Source organism: Entamoeba histolytica, genomic scaffold (genome assembly GCF_000208925.1).
Source record: "Entamoeba histolytica HM-1:IMSS scf_1104750517085 genomic scaffold, whole genome shotgun sequence".
Classification (NCBI taxonomy): domain Eukaryota; phylum Evosea; order Mastigamoebida; family Endamoebidae; genus Entamoeba; species Entamoeba histolytica.
In genome coordinates this window covers 1-16,311 of record NW_001915085.1, presented here as the reverse complement: position 1 = coordinate 16,311, position 16,311 = coordinate 1, and the positions used below count along the sequence as shown (strand labels likewise).

General features: G+C 23.3%; 7 protein-coding genes across 7 annotated transcripts, besides 1 other annotated feature; 3 read left to right on the top strand and 4 right to left on the bottom strand.

Annotated features, from left to right (window-relative positions):
• Positions 1 to 112: 112 nt before the first annotated feature.
• EHI_053480 (deoxycytidyl transferase, putative) lies at positions 113 to 2,292 on the top strand (the record flags this gene model as incomplete). Its single annotated transcript, XM_649149.1, has 2 exons — positions 113 to 1,105; positions 1,159 to 2,292. 2 exons carry the CDS (start codon positions 113 to 115, stop codon positions 2,290 to 2,292), a joined length of 2,127 nt encoding a protein of 708 aa, XP_654241.1.
• A 262-nt stretch (positions 2,293 to 2,554) lies between these two features.
• Positions 2,555 to 6,613, top strand: EHI_053470 (Sec7 domain protein; the record flags this gene model as incomplete). Its single annotated transcript, XM_649148.2, has 1 exon — positions 2,555 to 6,613. One exon carries the CDS (start codon positions 2,555 to 2,557, stop codon positions 6,611 to 6,613), a length of 4,059 nt encoding a protein of 1,352 aa, XP_654240.2.
• A 74-nt stretch (positions 6,614 to 6,687) lies between these two features.
• Positions 6,688 to 9,314, bottom strand: EHI_053460 (uncharacterized protein; the record flags this gene model as incomplete). The annotated part of the gene is made up of 3 exons (XM_649147.2): positions 6,688 to 7,188; positions 7,250 to 8,708; positions 8,788 to 9,314. 3 exons carry the CDS (start codon positions 9,312 to 9,314, stop codon positions 6,688 to 6,690), a joined length of 2,487 nt encoding a protein of 828 aa, XP_654239.2.
• Positions 9,315 to 9,718: 404 nt separating this feature from the next.
• On the bottom strand, positions 9,719 to 10,096 carry EHI_053450 (RNA polymerase III subunit, putative; the record flags this gene model as incomplete). The annotated part of the gene is made up of 2 exons (XM_649146.1): positions 9,719 to 9,849; positions 9,904 to 10,096. The coding sequence occupies 2 exons, from the start codon at positions 10,094 to 10,096 to the stop codon at positions 9,719 to 9,721; spliced, it is 324 nt and encodes a 107-aa protein (XP_654238.1).
• A 133-nt stretch (positions 10,097 to 10,229) lies between these two features.
• Positions 10,230 to 10,871, bottom strand: EHI_053440 (13 kDa ribonucleoprotein-associated protein, putative; the record flags this gene model as incomplete). The annotated part of the gene is made up of 2 exons (XM_649145.2): positions 10,230 to 10,604; positions 10,854 to 10,871. 2 exons carry the CDS (start codon positions 10,869 to 10,871, stop codon positions 10,230 to 10,232), a joined length of 393 nt encoding a protein of 130 aa, XP_654237.2.
• A 21-nt stretch (positions 10,872 to 10,892) lies between these two features.
• On the top strand, positions 10,893 to 11,663 carry EHI_053430 (uncharacterized protein; the record flags this gene model as incomplete). Its single annotated transcript, XM_649144.1, has 1 exon — positions 10,893 to 11,663. The coding sequence occupies one exon, from the start codon at positions 10,893 to 10,895 to the stop codon at positions 11,661 to 11,663; it is 771 nt and encodes a 256-aa protein (XP_654236.1).
• A 115-nt stretch (positions 11,664 to 11,778) lies between these two features.
• EHI_053420 (Rab family GTPase) lies at positions 11,779 to 12,494 on the bottom strand (the record flags this gene model as incomplete). The annotated part of the gene is made up of 2 exons (XM_649143.1): positions 11,779 to 11,963; positions 12,038 to 12,494. The coding sequence occupies 2 exons, from the start codon at positions 12,492 to 12,494 to the stop codon at positions 11,779 to 11,781; spliced, it is 642 nt and encodes a 213-aa protein (XP_654235.1).
• Positions 12,495 to 14,331: 1,837 nt separating this feature from the next.
• Positions 14,332 to 14,536: a repeat region.
• Positions 14,537 to 16,311: the final 1,775 nt, after the last annotated feature.

Genomic DNA, 16,311 nt, shown 5'->3' with positions numbered 1-16,311 from the left:
TTAATTAATTAGTTCTTCTTTCTCTTTTTGTGTTATTTAGTTGTTGTTGTTTTTTTGTTTTTTTTTAAATTATTTTATTTTTATTACAAAATCAAAAACTCAATTTTATAAGATGTTGACTCTTAAACAATACTTTAAGAAAAAAGATAAATTACAACAACAACAATTTGATGAACAAAGAAAGAAATATGGAAAAAGAAATATTTTTAAAGGTGTTGCTGTTTGGATTACTGGAAGAACACATCCTTCAGCATCAATTTTACGTTCTTTAATTCTTCAAAATGGTGGAAAATATTTAATGAAATATTCTTCATCTGAAGTTACTCATATTGTTGCAACTCAATTATCATATCAACATCAAATTCAATTTGAAAGAAAGATTGTTGTTCATCCAAATTGGATAATAGATTCTATTAAATATGGAACATTACAAGCAACAACTAATTATAGTCTACAAAAAATGAATAAGAACCAACAACAACGAAGTGATTTAGATTGTACTGATCCAAATTTTCTTGATAAATATTATTTAAGTTCAAGACTTCATCATATTTCTTTATGGAAAACAATATTTTCAGATTTTCTTTCAGAAAAAGTTGAAGGAATTAAATCAAATTATTCTAAAATTATGCATGTTGATATTGACTCATTCTTTGCTTCTGTTACAATTTCTAAACACACTGAATTACAAGGAAAACCCGTAGTTGTATCACATGGTGGAAATAATGCAGATGTTTCTAGTTGTAATTATGAAGCAAGAAAATATGGAATAAAAAATGGGATGTGGTTAAAACAAGCATATAATCTTTGTCCACAATTAATTGTTGTTGGATATGACTTCGATGAATATGAAAAAGTTGCATTAAAGATGTATGAAATATTAACAAAATATTTTCATAATATTGAAGTATTGAGTTGTGATGAATGTATTATAGATATTTCATCTGTTCCTGAACCTATTGATATTTTTTTACAACAAGTTAGAATAGAAATTAAAGAAACAATTCATTGTGGAATAAGTTTTGGAATTGGAATAAATCCTCTTACAGCACGTCTAGCAATGAAAAAAGCAAAACCTGATGGAATATACTATTTACTATCAAATGTTTGTTTTAATTGTTTTTTTTTATTTAAAAAGAATATGAAATAATAATGGAGATTGAAGAATTTATTTCTACAATAAAAATAGCAGAACTTCCAGGTTTTGGTTATTCTCTTTCAGAACAATGTAAAATAATTGGGGTTTATACATGTGGAGATATTTCATTAATTTCAAAAGAAGTATTAGAAAAACAAATAGGAGAGAAAAATACTCTTAAATTAATTGAAATGAGTAAAGGAATTGATAATACTCAATTTGAGAATAAAAAAGAAAAGAAAAGTGTTGGAATATCAATAAATTGGGGAATTAGATTTGAGAATGATGATGATGTTAAACAATTTATTTTTAGAATGTGTTGTGAAGTAGAAAAACGATTACACAAATCTAATGTTATGGGAACTTTAATGACTATGCAAATAATGACAAGAAAAGAAGGAAGTGGAGAAGCAATTAAATATAAAGGACATGGTATTGTTAATATGCAATCTAAGAGTATTACTATTTGTGAAACTCAAAATTCAGCAATTCTTAATAAAAGTGCTATTATTTTATGGAATCAATTTCAAATTCCAATAAAAGATTTAAGAGGAATTTCTATTCAAATAAGTAAAGTACATTCTATTCAACCAGTTCAAATAAAAGAATCAAAAATATTTCAACAAATTCTTTTAGCAAAACAAGAAGAAGAAAAATATACAAAAATAAAACAAAATGAAAAGAATAAATTTGTTGAATTACCAAGTGCATCTCAAATTGATATATCTGTTTTAAATGCACTTCCAAATGATGTTAAAAATGAACTTATTCAATATTATTCAAAATATTATAATATTTATAATAATCCAAAAATTTCATTTGCTAATGATAAAATTCAAATAGAAAAATTAGATGAAAGAATTGAAGAAATTGAATTATTTGAAATAGAAAATACTAAAGAATTAATTAATATTTTAATATCTTATTTAAAATCAAGAAAAGAAATTAATTTCTTTCATATTGAATTAATATTACAATACCTTAAAATATTATTAAAACATCAATATTATAAAGAATTTCAAATAATTATTAAAACACTTTTATTATCATTAGAAAATCCTCATTTTAATGATTTTAAAGAAATTTTAGAACATTATGCAGAAAAAATGTATAACGAATCATTCTCAAAATTTATTCATTCATTCTCTCAATAATACATTAAATATTTTTCTTTATTTAATTACAAATATTTATAACTTAATTAAAACTTCTTTTCTTTAAAGTCTTTAATTGTTATTAGTTAAATCATATTCTAATTAAATTAAACTCTTTATTCTTGAAATGTTATTTAACTGATTTCTTCTTTTATATCAGAAAAATATAGAGAAAATTTCAATCGAAAATTCAATATGAAAAAGAAAAGAACTAAAAATTTACTTCGCATTCTAAATGGACCAAAACATCTTGTGTACTTATATGAATGATTTGTCAAAAGAAATAAAAGATAAAGACATACTTTCTACTATAAAATCAATTAAAAGTTGTTTATTAACAACAAAACCATTATCAGATAATTTACAACAATTGTTTCAAATATTACTTCCTCAAATCATTCGTTTAAAATTGACAACTAAACTTACAACTGTTTTATTACCAATTATTGATCCATTATTTCTTTCAAATCAAACAATGAGACTATTCCTATCTTCTATTTTCACTTCTTTTCTACCTCAACCAATTCAGTCAATTCTTAATTGTTGTAGAATAGTTTTTTTAACATCAAAATTTCAAATTGAAAATACTTATCATTGTAAGGCTATTCATTTTATTATTGACGCTCATGTTATATCTTCATATTACCAAACAACTCCATCACAATTTTATCCTTTACGTCTTGTTCGTGATTATATTGCTACATTAATTGATGAGTCACATTCTCCATCATGTATGTCTCCTTTATTACAAAACTCTCCATCAATTTCTCCAGTATTTGCTCCATCACCATCACCAGCAATAAATTCTAATTTAAATATAAATCAACTTATTTCTTTCTCATCACTAAATTCAACTCTCTCTTCAAGTCCTCATTATTCAAATACTCCTTCTATTCAATCTTCATTTCTTATTCAACAAAAATATCCTTCAAGAAGTCATACTTCTTGGAATAATTTAAGTATTTCATCTACATCAATAAAAAATGAAAATAAATCATTAAAACAAAGTATACAACAAGCAGTGTTACTTGAACTACTTCAATGTGCATCAACTAATTGGTTTAATCAACCATCATTTTCTAAAACAGAATTTAAAAAAGAATATATTCTTTTAGAAGAAAAAGGAGGTAAAGGTAATATAAAATACCATGAAATTTCAATGGAAATGGCAGATTCTCTTCTTTCTTCATGCCTTCCTAATGTATTAAATAATGCAATTAGACATCAATTACTTAAAATGTTTTCAACAACCTGTTTTATTGGAGGGAGTATTAGTGATCTTGCTGTTCAGATATTAATTCAATTAATTATTCGACATGGGAGTCATATGAAAAGTGAATGTAGAACAATTATTAACAATTATATTAATGAAACTAATAACCCAAATAATAGTATTGTTTCAATTAAATCATTAGTATCATTGTCATCTTCAGGTAATGCAATGTATTGTATTTATACAATTTTTGACAGAGATTCTTTGGGAGGTTCAGTATTTAAATCAATTGTTAATTGTTTTCTTAATGGATTTAAAAATGATGTTATTAAAAAGTATTGTGCTCAAGGTATTGTTCAATGTATTCGTTCATTTGCACCTTCACCACCTTTAGAAATACATCCATCAGTATTATTATCTTCAGCTAAAATGATAGAAGAAGCAATTGAAGAAAAATGTCCAACACAAAAACCATTAGTAGTTGGTAATTATTTACGTAAAGATTCTACATTAGACAAGAATGGAATTGGATATTATTTAACAAGACATGAAGATGCATTAACTGGTTATTTTTCTATTCTTGATCTTTCTCGATATGATTTTTATGATGCGTTATCTATTTCATTAAATGGATTTATATTACCAAATGATAATAAATCAACAACTGAATTTATTAAAACATTTGCTGAAATATATCATGTTGCAACAAGTTATTCAATTGATACAGTAAAAAAATTATGTATGTTACTTCTTCAATTTTCAAGAGATATTTCTGATACTCCTATTATATCTAATTTTCAAAAACTTAAGGAACTTTCAATAAAAATGAATATCAAAGTACCAACAACAGATTTAATGAAATTATATGATCAACTAGAAGAAACTCCATTATTTAAAGAAAATAAACAAATACCAACTGAAGATCAAATTGATATGTTTCATAGATGTTTTTCTTTAATTCTTTCAGCTTTACAACAATTATTTATTAATGAATTAGATCCATTTTCTTCAACACGTGCTTTACTTTATTTTTCATCATTATGTAGAGAAAAAGATGAATTAAATCAATTATTATCATTAGTATCTGATTGGCCTTTACAAGAATCAATATCTACTACTTCTCAGTCTGCATCATTAAAATTACTTCTACAATTTTGTTATTCTCATGGAAATTCATTTCATGAAGCATGGCAATATCCAATTAAATTATTTGTTCATTTGATAAATATCCAAACTGATCGTATTACTTCTATTCCAAAACACTTTAGATTTAATAGATATATTCCATACAAAACATTTGATTTAACTACTACAACTTCTTATCAAACAATTATTTGTCCTGATGATACATTATTCTTAGCAGTAATTCATGGAACAGCATTATCACCATCTGGGTTATTATCATATATTATTCAATTGTTAAATGTAGCATTTGAAATGACAAATTCACAAACACCATCAATCTCTTTATTAAATATGTTACTTTCAGTTATTCATTTTAATATTTATCGTATATTTTATATTTATGACTCATTATCAACCAGTTTATTTCAAATATTAAATAGTATATCACTTCATCCACAACCAAAAGTTGCTCAAGTTGCATTAGAAATACTTAGTTCAATTTATGATTTATTAATACAAAGAGAAGAATTAGAATATTTCAATATAACAGAAACATATTATGAAATGCTATTAATTACTATTAATGATTCCCCTCTTTTATCTGTTAGACAATTAGTTCTTTCATATGTAAAAAAATGTTCTGATTGGAGACATATTTTTCAAATATTATCAACAGCAGCTGAAGATATAGAAATGATTATTGTTGAGACAGGATTTGAGAAATTAGTTGAATTTGAGAAATATAAAGATGAATATTTTGATTCATATTTTCCATATTATATTAATACTTTATCTATGTTTTCTATATGTCCAAATGATAAAGCAGCTCATTATGCAGTTGAAAAATTAGCAAATATTGCTGAAAATGTTAAAGACCTTAAAGTATTAAATAATGATGTAATTAATATTTGGATGCCATGTATTAAAGCACTTGCTAAATCAATGCTCAATACAAATGTTGAAATATCAACAAAAGTTATACAAATTGTTTATGAAAAATTACTTACACAACCTACATTAATTGATGATATTAAAATGAGAGCATTACAAATTATAATGAGTTCTACACTAAGTATTGATGAAACATCAAAAGATTGGGTAGCTATTATTGGTACATCTATTGCATTTAGATCATTAGAAACATCAAAGTCATACCCATTATTATTACCTGATGTTATTAATTTAATAACACTTTTAATTTTAACAACAAATGAAGCTCTTCAAAAAACAGGTATTTTTATTTTAAATGAAATTATTCCAAAACTTGTTTCTGAACCTTCATTATTTATTATTCATTTTACTGATTTAATAGAATATTTTTATGATCAAATTACAACTTCATTATTATCAATAACAAATATTACTCCATCTTTTACTGACCCTATTCAACCTTCAATATTATCCATATGTTCTCATTGTAATAAATTATTACCTGCTTGTGAAATGATTCAATGTGCTCTTTGTGGACTTCCAATATGTTCAACTTCATGTTTAAAAATACATTCACAACAACCACATAATTTTATTGCACATAAAATTATTAGACATATGTATATTCCAAAACAAAATGATTTATTAAAATCATTTTCAGCATTATATGAAATATTATCAATTATAAATTGTAATATTGAAAAATGTCCAACTCTTCTTATTCCTTTATTATATAAACATATTGAAAGATATTTATCATTAAGACTTCTTTCAACTTCTTCAAAAGAACAAATAGATTCTATTTTAAAGTTATTTACAACAATGTGTATTTCACTAATTATTAAATCAGAACAATATTCTCCTTTTATATTAAAATTATTTGAATTTAAAAATATTGATATTATTAAAATTTTATTATACCATTTAAAAAATAGTAATAATCCAAAATTATTTATTACTAATCAAAATATTCAACTTGTATTATGTGAATTAATTAATATTGATGATATGGAAGTTCGTAAAGATGTTAAACAATTATTAGCTATTTTATAAAACTATGTATAATCAATTTATTGTTAACCATTTATTTTTTTTATTATTTCAAATTTAATTTAATTAATAACAATTCAGAATTCTTCAGCACTACTCACCACCTCTTCTTCTAATTCTTTTATTTGAATTGGAATATCAGCACTTTCAGAACAATCAACATGTTCTTCAAAAAGAAGAGTATATACCACTTGTCGTTGTTTTGCACCAAAAAATGAACCTTGAATTTCATCATCAATTGCATTAGAATGTTTAACTTCTTCATTTAAACGATGAAATTGACGAAGTAATAACCCATATACCATTTCTCTGAATTTCTGAAATTCATCAATCATTTGAACGTAAATTGGAGAATAAATTTGACCATGTAAAAGACAAAGTCTTACAAGTACCATTAATTGTTCAACAACTCTTTTCTGTGCATGACATGTATCATATACAATTGAAGTTGGATCTCTCGAAGTATTAATTCTATAAAATATAATCAATTTTTGAATAAAATTTTCGATACGAATAAAAAGTTCTTTTAAAGGATTAAATAATTGAACATCACGTTGTTTAATCTGAAATTGATTTACCTATTTATTAATTATTTTTATTTCATTTAAAATAATATTACTTTAAATAATAATAACAAACAAATTTACTAAAAACATTTGGATGAAGATATGAAGCAGATAATAAATGTAAAAATTTACTAAATACCATTAAGAAATCTTTTGAATGCATTTCAATAAAATCACTATAATTTGTTTTTAATCTATAAATTCCTTCTTTAATAATTGAAGATAAACCATCTTTATAAACGCAATATATACATGGATTTTCAACAATTATTCCATTCTCACCTCTAATAACAAAATTATCATTTTCCATACCACATTGGTAAATAAGAAAATAATCATTATTATTATTAATTGGGTTGTCTTCAATAACTATAGAAACAATATTCCACATTGATAAAACAGTTTTAGAATAATCCCAATATTTTTCTGTTCTATATGTTGGCTCAAAACTTAATACTTCTGCTCTTTCAACATATGACTCTAATCCACGATTAAAATTAATAAATTGACATCGAAGAAATTCTTTGGAACGTTCATCCGTAATTAATCCTTGTATTAATCCAATAAAACTAATTACTTTGGTTTTAAATATAGCTATTAAGTCTTTTAGTCCTTCTAATGAAACAGTATCACATGCCATTCTAATATTATACAATAAATTTGGTACTTCATGAAATAGTGGTTTTAGTTGATCCATTATATTTTCTTTAGGTATTGTTGTATTTATTGGAATAGACTCTAAAGTCAAACCATTTAACCATTTTCTAAATTCATCTAATTCTACAACCCATTTGTCTTCATCTGCTTCAATAATACATTCTAAATAATGTGATATTGATTTTCTAAGTTCTTCTATACTTTCTTCTATTGATTTCTTTTTCATATAAAGATGATATAATAAATTTTGATAACAATTTAATGTTTGAAGACAATTAACATAAATTGAAGTACGTAATGCTGTTGGTGGAATTAATAAAATCAAATTAACAGAAAAATGAATAGCTACTTGAAACATTCTTGTCATTTTTCTAATACTACAATAATTAGGAAGAAGGGTTGTTGAGTCTCTCCATGTAACTGGATTTATAACAAGTGAAAGAATTGACTCAAGTATTTCTTTAACTAATGATATATATTGATTAATATTGAACATTCTCCTATTAGGACAATCAGGAACAACAAAGTCTTTATAAAATTTCATATCTAATAATGTTTGTAATACCATTTGATAATTATTTAAAACAGAATTTAATTGTTCTTTATAATTTTCATTAAATTCATTTGGGGTAATTAATGTACCAATTTCATTGAAGTTAGATTTTGAACTTTGTTGCATATCAGTAATAAGAATTGGAATTTTTCCTTCAATTTGAATTCTTTTACAACAAAGAGATAACATATCAACTGAAACTATAAGAGAATATTCAACATTAACTTCAGATATAGCTGATTTTACTGTTGGACATATTGTATTTGGAACTGTGATTTCAAGTGAAATAGGTTGATTAATTCTAATATGATCATCATGTTTTCTATTTTATGAGACTCTTTGCTTAATTAAATGATATGATATATAATAACGTTGAAGAAATAAATAATAAATTAACAAACGTAATAACAGCCATTTCTCCAGTACTTCTATTTGTAAATGTTCTTACTAAAGACATCAGTAAAGGTAATTGAACATCTTTTTCTGCTGACCCTTCTAATAAATAATTAACACGAAGATTTTGTCCAAGAGAATATATGTCTCTTTCAAGATTAACAGACAGAGAATACCCTTCGACAGAAAATTCATGGCGTTTAGTAAAATATGATAATCCACTAAGATGAGGGTAAAGCATATCAACAATAATATGTTCCTCTAATTTCTTTTGACCAAAAAATGAAGTTGTCTTTGCTTTAACAACTGTTGCAATAAACCGATGTTCTATTGATACACAATCATTTTTGATTGTTGGAGGTAAGTCAATAGGAACAGAAATATGAAACGGAAATTCATCTCCATCTTTTATAATAAATGGTTCATTTGATGATTTAATAACAACAGTGTGTTGATGAATCGTTTTTTCTATTTTTTCATTTTCTTCTAAAACAACTTCAACACAAACGTATGCAATTGTAGTAGTAACAACCATCAAATTATGTTTAGTTTCAACGATAAATTTCCCATCCACCATTTGACCAAGAAGGAATTGATGAAAAGGAAAAACGAATTTGATGGTAGGTGGCATTCAAGTAACAAAAGAATAAATTAAACTTTTAAGTGAAAATTTAAATTTAAAGAAGGGGTTTGTTTCTTAATAGAAATTAGTCAAAAAAAAAATTAAAATTTCCTTTTTTGTCGGTTCTTTTTCTTAATACTTTTTTTCAATCACTTTACTAAAACTGTGATAACTAACTCAATAACCTTTCTTCTTATAATAATCATTTTTCAACCTTTCACCACAAATAATCTCCTTTTTAATCAAAACTAATAATTGATAAAATCAAATTTGACATTTACAAAACATATCTGTTAAAACTCAAATTACATTTGCAATTATCCATCTCTCCATTGATATCCACAATCAAAATTAGCACATTTATAAAAGGTTGTCATTGGTTCATCAGCTGATCGAATTTGAATTTGCATGAAATAAGCAGAATTATGTCCACATTTTTCACAAATAACTAAACAATAAATATTGATCATTAATTGTATACCAAATAATTAATATAACAAACTTTCAGTTTTTTGAGCATTTTTCCATTGTTCTTCACCTAATACTGCATCAATTTGTTTTCTTTTTAATTCTGATTCATATACAATTTTTTTATTAAATGTAAATTTATAAGGACAAGTATTGCATTTAAAATATAATTCAGTTCCTCGTTCAACAACCAATAAATTACCACAATTAGCACAGAAGAATGTCATGAAATGATATATTTTAAAACTAAAAAATAAGAAAAAGGGTTTTGATTTATTTTTTTTTAACTTCAATTTTGAAATTTAAAAATAACAATAAAATATGTTTTAAAACCAATAACAAAAAAAAATCAATCACTTTTTAGAATAAAAGCTTTTCAATTTCATCTTTCATTGTTTCAACTGATGGTGCTGATTTTCCTTTATCATTAATAATTGCAACTGCAATAACATCTCTTGAAACACCACATGCTCTTCCAAGAGCTGCTTTTGATCCAACAAATACATAAGGAACATTTTTATCTTCACAAAGAATTGGAAGATGTAAAACAATTTCAATTGGTTTAGTATCAGCAGCTATAATAACAATATCTGCTTTTCCTCTATTAAGTGCTTTGGTTGCTTCATTTGCTCCTTTCTTAACAAATCCATTTTGTTGAGCTTGTTGAACAAATTCAATTAATTTGTTTTGAAGTTCTTTTTCTGCAAGTGGAAAAATTTTAGAATTACAATCAGTCTATTCATATAAATATTTTCTTCATTAAAAGAAAAAATGAAGTCAGAAGAAAACAAAACTGTTACAAACCATTGGATCACTAGTTTCCTTCACCAAGTGAATTTACAAAGTTATTATTTACCCTTTTTATTTTTTTAATAAGAAATAATTTAATTTATTATTAATAATTTATTATAATAAATAATTTAATTTATTAATTTATTATTTCTTAAAAACAAAAAAACAAAAACAAAAAAAAATGTTATAAACATCATTTGAATATCTCATATTTTTCATTTTAATAACTTTATGTTAGGTGGTTATGTTTCTCTTTCTTTTGTTAACACTGACCTTCCACGAGATGAAAATATTCCAAAAAAAAAAATTACTCCACCAAAGTCTTATACATGGGGTGATGTTAAACAAGAATTAGAATCAGCATATTGTATTGACAAATCTTATATTCATCTTTTTTATGAACAAAAAGAATTAGACGATAAAGGAACGGTGTCTACATTTGATAAAAAAGAAATTAATTTACAAATTTATACAAAACTGAATGACCAAGAAGATACTATTGTATTATATGTCATTTCTTTACTTGATCCATCAATTAGATATTCAATTAAATGTAAAAAAATGGATATGATAGGTAAAGTTAAAGAAGATATTATGCAGTCTGGAGTATTAGTACAACCTAAACAATACATCGCATTATATTATATGAATGAAAAAAATGAACCAACTGAATTATCCGATTTAGACATTATTCAATCACTACAAATGCAATCATTTCAACCACTTTATTACTTAGTTACAGAATATAATGAAATAACTGCTAAATTAATTGGAAAAGGAGAAATAACAATTAAACTTAAATGTGAAAAAAAAGTTATTGAAACTAAAGTTCCACAACAAACAACATTTATTGAATTAAAAGAAAAAGCAGCAAAATTATTTGAATATGACACAAATAGTTTTAATATAATTTTTGCAGGAGCTGAAGTAAATGGTAATGATACTTTATTTTCAAAAAGAATAGTTGATGGAACAGCATTTAATATAATAATTAAGGCTTAACACATTCTTGTTTATTATTTATTTAAAAACTTAAAACAAAACAAAAATTAAAAATAATTATTTTGTTTTTGAATGTATTTAAATACCTCTTCCCCAAATTTCTTTTTTTTGTTCTTTAACACTTGCAATCTCCTTCTTTCTTTTCTCCATTTGCTTCTGTTCGTTGTGGTTGAGCTACTATTTTAATTATTTCATCATCTTGTTGTTCAGTTTCTTGTTTATTTGGAGTTGTAGTTTCATTATTAGAATTTAATTTATCAACAATTAATTGACATAACGTTGTAAAAACTTCATTAACATCTAAGTAATAAGAATTATAAATTTCTTTATGAGAGTAATAGGTCATTATTTAATAAAATCAAAATTAAACAAACTATCACCTGTTTTAGATGAACATGTTAAATGAGTAAAATGATATTTTTCAATAATTTCTTTTAATTTTTCTTCATCAACTGAATTAACTAAATCAGACTTACATCCAACTAATAACCAACACACATTATCATCTACTGAATTTTGTGCAGCTTCAACCCATGTTGGAACAACATCAAGTGATGAATTTTCAGATACATCGTAACATACAATAATTCCTGATGACCCTCTATAGAAATTAGATATCAATGATCTAAATCTTTCTTGTCCAGCAGTATCCCAAACATTAATATTTACTGATTTATTATCTTTTAATACTATTGTTTTCGATTGACATGATGCAACAATGGTTTGAGCATGTCCTTCAGTAAATCCATTTGTAATAAGTCTTTGAATTAATGCAGTTTTACCAGTAGCAACATCACCTACCAAGACAATTTTATAATTAAGGGTAGACATATGAAAGTATGTACAAGTTCTTTTTAAGTTCATTTTTTTTTTCTTTTTAAAATGAAAATATTAAAAAATAGAATTATTTAGAAATAATTTAAAAACCCCCCTTCAATAGTCATTTAGATCTTATTATTTTTTTTTTCTTTTTATTTGTTCTTTCCTTTAAATTTATTTTTTTACGTCTCTATATCACTTCATACTTCTTTTTTTCTTTTTTTTTTTCTCAACTTTATTCTTTCTTTATTATTTTTTTTTAGTTTTTTTTTCTTATTTCATTGGAAGTAGCTGGATTGAGTCTTTTTTATTTGTATCTTAATCATCATCTCATTATTTTGTGCTTTTGGTTTTATTTATGATGAGACGTTTTGCTCTTCTTTGTTATTATCTTCTAATTTGTTGTTATTATATAATTATTGTTATTGTAAAATAAAAATAACATTTATTTAAAATAGAATGATGTTTAAAATAATAATTGACTTGATGTTAATAACGTTTATTAACTATTTAAACATCCATATTTTGAACTTATAAACATCAAATTAAATTAAAATGGAAGAGTTAATAAACAAGAACAACCAATTTTTTAAAGAAGAAGTAGAAACACTTCCAAACATTCAACAATCAATTGATGATACTACTAAGAATTATCAATATTATATAGGAAGTATTAAAAATGAAGTATTTGAAATAAAAGAGAATGAAACATATTCAGAAGCAATTAAAAGAGGAGAAGGAATATTTGATAGAATGGATGAAACAGAAAGAAGAAGAAAATTAGTGATAGAAAAAAGTCAAGAAACAATCAACCAAATAGAAATAGTGAAGAATAAAATGTCAAGAATCATAGAAGAATGTAATAATGATGAAGAAACATTAAGTAAAACACGGAATGAATTAATAGATAAAATCATTTCAATTGAAGAAATGATAATGAAAAACAAAATAATAAAAACACCAGAAGAAAGAGATACAATCACGTCAGAATTTAATAAGAAGAAAGAAGAATGGGAAACATATTACAGTGATTATTTAGAAAGAATGAATAGATTAAGAATAATGAGAGAAATGAATACAATAGAAGAAATGTTACAACTAGAAGAATGGACAAATAAAAAAGTAGGAAATATACTATTTGATTCAGATATTGATAATTGGAATAAAAATACATCAGTATTTGATAAAAGAATAAAGAATAAAGAACATATAATGATTATTATTGAAGATTCAGAAGGAAATAAATTTGGAGGATATGTTAGTGAGAAAATTGATAAAGTTGGTGGTTGGATAAATGATTCAAAATCATTTATATTTTCATTAAAATCAAATGGAAGAATGAAAGGAATGAAGAAATTTGATATTAAACAACCAGAACGTGCATTTTATTTATTTTATCAATTAGGTGATAGTTTGTTTGGATTTGGAAATGGATTTGGTGATATTCATGTTTGTAAAGAAAGTTATAAAACACAATCATATTGTAGTCAACAATCATTTTCATATGAAGGAATATCAAATGCACTTTGTGGAAAAGAATTTCCATACCATTTCACACCAAAACGAATCATAGTAATTGAAATGAAATGATTCAATCTTGATTAATTGAAAATGAACTAAAAAGAATAAAAACAAAACAATGAAGAATATGAACATTTCATTCATCTGCCAATGAATGAAATGGTGAATTAAAAATGGATACAATTCAATGTTGATTTATTTTACTTTATTTGAAATATTCACACCCAATGAGAGTGTTTTTAATAAATAAGAAAAGAAAAATAACAATCACTAAATTAAGTTTTAGTAGGTATTGGTTTTCTATTCTATTTTATTTGTTTCATTGAATTTCATTCCCTCTCTTTCGAGTTTTGTTCATGAGGTACTTCTATATCTCGATATTCTCATTGTCTGCCTTAACATTATTTCATTAGACGTTTCATGTTTTTTATTTATTATTTATTATATCATTATGTAAAATTTCAACTACAATGTTTTGTTCTTTGATCATTCTTACTGTTTCTTTATTGGTTATTCAATTTATTGTCATTATTTTTTAAATTCAATTTATTTTATTCTATTATTTTGTATTATTTTATATCAGGGAGTTTTATCCATTTCTTATTTATTAGTAATTGTCAAATTTATCATTCTATTATTATCTTTTTATTATAACACTCATTATTCTTATTTCTTTATTTTCTATTCTTCTTTTGTTTTTATCATTTTCATTTTAACTGTTGCTTAATTTCATATTCTCCTCTCATGTTTTATTCTCAATTATATCTTCATTACATTCATTTTACATGTTATTTTATTTATTCTCAACATATATTCATTTATTAACCCATATTTAATCTGTTCATTCTTATTTACAATATAATTTATTATTATAACTTCATTTATTGTTATTTTATATTTACAAATAACACACCATTTCATTTCTTATTTGATGTAATTATTTATTTGTTAATTTCATATAAAGATACAACTTTCTTGAATTAATTTCATTGTTTAAATTCATTTCTTTTTATATTAACATGCTTCATTATTTTATTTGTTAATTTATTATCATTTCATTTTCATTGTAATTTAATAATTAACTAATCATTTCATTTCAATTTTTTATATATTTCATTCTATTTATTCTTTAATTATTTTATTAATGTAGTTAATTTATTCTTATTTGGAATAATTTGATATATTGTATTACATTCATTTTTATTATTTCTTTTATCACATGATTTATACAATCTCTTTCTTTTCAATCTTCTTCATTTTCATATTTTATTATTCTTAATTATTTATAGCCTTTCTTCATTTTTATCTTATTATTTCATCACTATGATGTTCTATCTTATATTTTTATTCATATTCGTTTCGATTAAATATTCTAATTGAATTATGATAATTGTCTTTATAACAAGTGAAATCGTTCTTTTTTATTATAACTTTGGTTATTTGAGAATGAATTATTGATAGTTAATGAAATTAATATTATTTTAATAGTATATTATAATAGTTATATCATTTACATTATTTCAATGTTTTTTGATGAAAAATTGGTTTTATATGAATTTTATAATGCTGTTGTTACTAATATTTAACTTGAATAAAATAAACAATAATGTTAATTGTGGTAATGACATTTGAAATAACTAGTTGACAATCTTATGAGATTTAGTATATTCAAAAACATAATAATGAATAATTGAATAATAGATAATATCAATTTAACTAACAATTATACTTCATATATTTAATGGTGAGAATAAATGATAAAATAAAATATTAAATCATTTCAAACGAATGTTTAAAACATAACGTAATATATTAAAATTGCATGAAATGTAATGAATGTGAAAGATATATAAAATATAAATAAATATAAGAAATATATAAATTAAATAAATTGAACTAAGTAAATAGTAAATAAAACAATAAACAAAATATCATGAAATAATAAGATAATTATAATTTATTTGATAAACATATGTATTTATTCTGTTATTTTTATATTCATATTATTCTATATTATTAATGATATTCATATGTTTTTCTAGTTATTTCTTCTTGTTTTTAGTTAATAATATTTGTTATTTTATTTCATATTTGTTTGTTGTTATTTATCATTCTTATCATTAAAATATTTGATTGTTGATTTGTTTTGATTTCTAAAGGAATATATTAATAATTTAATTGTTATTTATGTAACTACTAAAATAAAATTAATAAAATAATGATAATGAATGAAATATTTCACTTATTCTTTCACTTCATTGTTATTCATTAATTATGCATTCGCATTTATTATGAGTTTTATACAATT